We start from the raw sequence: 4,137 nt of genomic DNA, 5'->3' as shown, positions 1-4,137 counted from the left end.
CCGGAGCCCAGCAGGTCGAGGCTGCGATGGCCGGGAGCGGCCACTGCACTCCAGTCTGGGCAACAGAGTGAGACTCCAACCCAAAAAAGAAACCAAACGATTGTTTCTCAGCTTCTGGAAAACACTCTCTGCCGGACTCACCTCCCACCTCCTGGCTCCTCCTCTCAAGCTCCAGCTCTGCGATCTCACTCAGCAGGGTGATGCCGTGCAGGAAGCTCTGCTCCAGGGCCAGGCTCGGAGCCGCCTCCAGTTTCTCCGAGGCCGGGGCCCCCGCGCCCGGGGAGGGCAGAGGCCTGGCCTGGGGCAGCTCCGCGGCCGCTGCCAGGGCGTTCATGCCGGCCAGAGGGTCCTCCAGGCCAGGCAGGAACTGGTCGGAGCCCGCCTCGTCCAGGTAGCAGGGGTCGCCGGGCACGGGTGTGGCCTCCTGGGGCTCCAGGCTTGAGCACTGGCCCTCGGCGGGGGGCACCTCACAGTCAGACAACTCCAGGCTGGGCCGGGGCTCGCTCGGGGCCGCCTGGGCTAGGCCCTCCTCGGGCACCACCTCTGCCACGGGCACCTCCACGGGCTCCTCCTTGGCCTCCACCAGCGCCTCGGGCGTCGGCCGCCCCCCAAGGTCCAGGACGGCCACGCACGGTTCTGTCCGGCCCGGTGAGTCCTCCCGCGCCTCGGCCCCCTCCACAAAGTCTGGGCACTCGGGGGGCTCCGTGCACCCCTGCCCGGGGGCACCCAGCGCCTGGGCCTCCAGCAGGGCTTCTCCGCAGCTGCCGGCAGGGCTGGGGGCAGCCATGGCTTCCACCGCAGGCAGGGCCCGGGGCGACTCCAGGGGCGGCAGCTCTGCGGGGCCCTCGTCCATGTCCTCCACCTCCGCCTTCACCTCCCGCTCGGCCAGCGGCTCCTCCTCTGGGCCTTCCTGCAGCGGCTCGGGCATCTTGGAGGGGGACAGGCGGAGGGGCTTGTCCTCGGGGGAGAGCGCCAGGCGCTCGGGCCCATCCGCCGGGAGCGGCACGTCGGGGGCCAGACCGTCAGCGTCGGCAGCCGCCGCGGGCTGCAGCAGGAACGGGTAGGACCTCCCGTAGTGTGGTGGCAGGGCTTGGAACGGGTACCTGGGTGGGATGTCTGCCAAGGACACGGGGGTCAGTGTGGGGGCCCCAGGGGCGAATACCCCCACGTCCCCACCGGCACCTGCTGGCCACCCACGACAGACACCCTCTGCCTGACCAGCGGCAGGGCCGGGACCTTCCCAGCGGGATCTGAGAAGGCCCAGGGCCCGTCTGCCTGCCTGGGCCATGCAGAGAACATCAGCCACCATCTTGGCCCCAGGTTTGTGTGGTCTCTCTCTCTCCACCCACATCCAAGTACCCAGCACAAGGCTGGGCCACAAACAAATGCTCGATGAGGTCTACAAAGAAATGACCTTAGCCGGGCTTGGTGGCTCAGTCTGTAATCCCAGTCTTTGGGAGGCCGAGGCGAGTGGACCGCCTGAGCCAGCGGGTTCGAGACCCTCTCGGGCAACTTGGTGAGCCCTCGTCTTTACAATAAATCAAAAATCAGCCAGACGTGGGAGTGTGCGCCCGTAGTTCTGGCTACTCGGAAGGCTGAGGCGGAAGGATCGCTGGGGCCCAGCAGGTCGACGCTGCGGTGGCTGGGAGCGGCCACTGCACTCCAGTCTGAGCAACAGAGTGAGACTCCAACTCAAGAAAAAAGGAAAGGCGGAAGGATCACCGGAGCCCAGCAGGTCGAGGCTGCAGTGGCCGGGAGCGTGCTGCTGCACTCCAGCCTAGACGACAGAGTGAGACCCCAACTCAAAAAAAAAGGAAAACTGAGGGTGACACGGGGCTCTGTCCCGAGTGTCCTCTCCCAGAAAGCAAGGGCTGTGTACAGCCAACTCCGCCCCTTTCCTAGAGCCCTCACAGAGCCAGGTGGGCCATGAGTCTCGAGAGAACCCCAGAGAAGGGTACAGCACCCCCGCAGCCAGGCTCGGGCTTGGCCACTGGCACGAGCCTCGGGCCAAGTCTCCCCAGAGAGGGGCAGTCACTGGCTGAGCTCACACAGCACTGTGCCGGGATCCGAGCAGGAACCCGAGTCCTCCCAGGTGCGAGTTCACACTCCTCACAGGCCCCGGGGAGGCAGGGTGCAAGTCCCAGCCACCAGAGCCACCTGCCGCAGGTCCCCGCTGACACGGGGCACGGCAAGAGCCCACAGGACCGCAGCACCTGGGGTGGGGGGATCGCTGCCCAGGGTGGGCGTCTCTGCGCTGTCAGTACTAAGCTGAGCACCCAGTGCCAACTGTGTGCTGAGTACCTCGCAGGGCTGGCCCAGCTTCACGCTCAGAACGCCCCGGCTCAACCATGGCACCCACTTCCCCGGCCACGACGCTGAGGAGGGCCTGGGAAGAGGCTGCATCTTGGACAAGCGAGTCCGGTGCTCGCTTCTGCATCCATTCCGGGATCGGGCCTGGGCCCGGTATGCAGCAGGTGCTCAGCAGAGACAGAACGAGTGGACGAGCGAGCACGCGAACGACCAGCGTGAGGCGGGGCTGGCGTCCTACCTGAGAACAGGGCCTGGAAGGGGCTGGGGGCTTCCTTCTCCAGCTCCAGGTCCTTCTTCTCCACCACGTTCTCGGGCGCCTCCTCCTTGCGGGTGAGGCCGGGCGTGGGTGGGGGTGAGGCGGGCGGCGGGCTGCTGGGGTGGGAGCTGGGGGTGGCGGGGTAGGCGTACGCGGGCGGCTTGACCACGTCCTCCAGCTTCTGGATGACCTTGGCCTTCAAGGCCGCCACGGGGGATGCACGGGGAGACAGCGGCGGGCTCACAGCCTTGCCGTAGCTGCCTGTGGGCCCGGGGGGCTTCCGGGACAGCAGCCCGGGGCCCGCCGCGGTCAGGCTGGCCTTGCTCGCGGCCTCCAGGCCCCGCTTGCCCACTTTCTCCTCCAGCTCCACCCGGTGCTCTTGGGCCTTCAGGCGCTCCTGCTGGAGACCGGCCGGAGGGCGGGGTCAGGGTGGCAGGAGCCGCCCCCGGCCCCGCCCCGGCCCGGGGGCCCCAGCCCAGGGAGAACCCCAGTTGGGCCCAGGTCCAGGCCGCCGGCCCCTTCCCGTCCTGCTGTGCGTGTCACAGGGGTGGCATTCCCCACAGAACTGCGGGGGGGCGGGGGACACCCCTGCGGGTCCCCTTGGACCAGGGCCGATGGGAGACCTCCATCCCCCCACAGGGACCCTCACGGTCGGGGATGGGTGGCCTATGGAGCCATGAGGCCCCTGAAGAGGAAGGGGCCGCCCCAGCCTCTTGACGGCATTAGGGTAGCTGCCTTCACGGGGTGCTCACTCCCTGACAAGCACTTGACTGCATTGTCCGTGCTGGGTCTCAAAGCCCTCCGAAGGGGACAGGAGGAGCCTGGATGAGGAACTGGGAGGCCACTGGCTCCGTGACAGCCAAAGCCGCAAGACCAGGCAGTCAGTATGCCCAGCACTGGGAGACTAGCATCTGTTTCTTGGAGGCGTAAACTTGAAGCCCAGAGAGGTGAAGGCACTTGCCCAAGGGCACACAGCCAGGCCCAGCAGGGCTAAGATTCAGACCCGGGGCTCAGAACTAAGAGCGGCTGCGAGAGCCGCCTGGGCTGTCCTCTCCAGAGCGGCCACTGCACGAGGGAAGTGGCAAGGCCAAGCAAGGGACATCCCAGAACACCTTCGAGGAGGCAGGAGGACTGTGGGCTTTCAGAATCCAGCCACACGTGGGGAACCCTCCTGTCCCCCATCTTATGGGACCAGGCAACTCGGGCAATGCCAGCCAGACCTCCTCCTAGAAGGCAGGGCCGGGCTGGGTTTGGGCCACATTGGGAGCCCACCTGGACCCCTTCGGAGTCCAATCCAAACTCCCCCAGACCACAGGCTTCCTCTCTGCTTTGGCTTCCCCAGGGCTCCCCACACCCCGTCAGGCTCCATCCACCCCGGGGCCTCTGCGCGCTGTTCTCTCTGCCTGGGGGGCTCCTCATGGCTGACTCCTTTGGGTCTCTGTTCCAGCGCGGCCTCCTCCAGGAAGCCCCCGTGACCACCCGCCCACCCCTCTGCCACTTTTTCCCCAAGCCCGGAACCGGAGCTTCTACGGGTCGGCCTGTCCACCTCGTCCTCCCCGACTCACCACCAG

General features: G+C 67.4%; 1 protein-coding gene across 1 annotated transcript in view; it reads right to left on the bottom strand.

The window, feature by feature from the left end:
* LOC103249236 (trinucleotide repeat-containing gene 18 protein-like) overlaps positions 1-4,137 on the bottom strand; it is a gene marked incomplete at both ends in the record, with an annotated part of 51,420 nt that overhangs the window by 45,608 nt on the left and 1,675 nt on the right. The window contains 3 exons of the mRNA XM_021707467.1: positions 142-1,116; positions 2,549-2,966; positions 3,216-3,232. Coding sequence (XP_021563142.1) covers positions 142-1,116; positions 2,549-2,966; positions 3,216-3,232 — 1,410 coding nt within the window. The remainder of the gene's footprint in view (positions 1-141; positions 1,117-2,548; positions 2,967-3,215; positions 3,233-4,137) is intronic.

Source organism: Carlito syrichta, unplaced genomic scaffold, assembly GCF_000164805.1.
Source record: "Carlito syrichta isolate Samal-C Ts95f unplaced genomic scaffold, Tarsius_syrichta-2.0.1 Scaffold118020, whole genome shotgun sequence".
Taxonomy (NCBI): domain Eukaryota; kingdom Metazoa; phylum Chordata; class Mammalia; order Primates; family Tarsiidae; genus Carlito; species Carlito syrichta.
The sequence above is the reverse complement of the archived record's forward strand: the minus strand, read 5'-3'. Positions and strand labels throughout refer to the sequence as shown.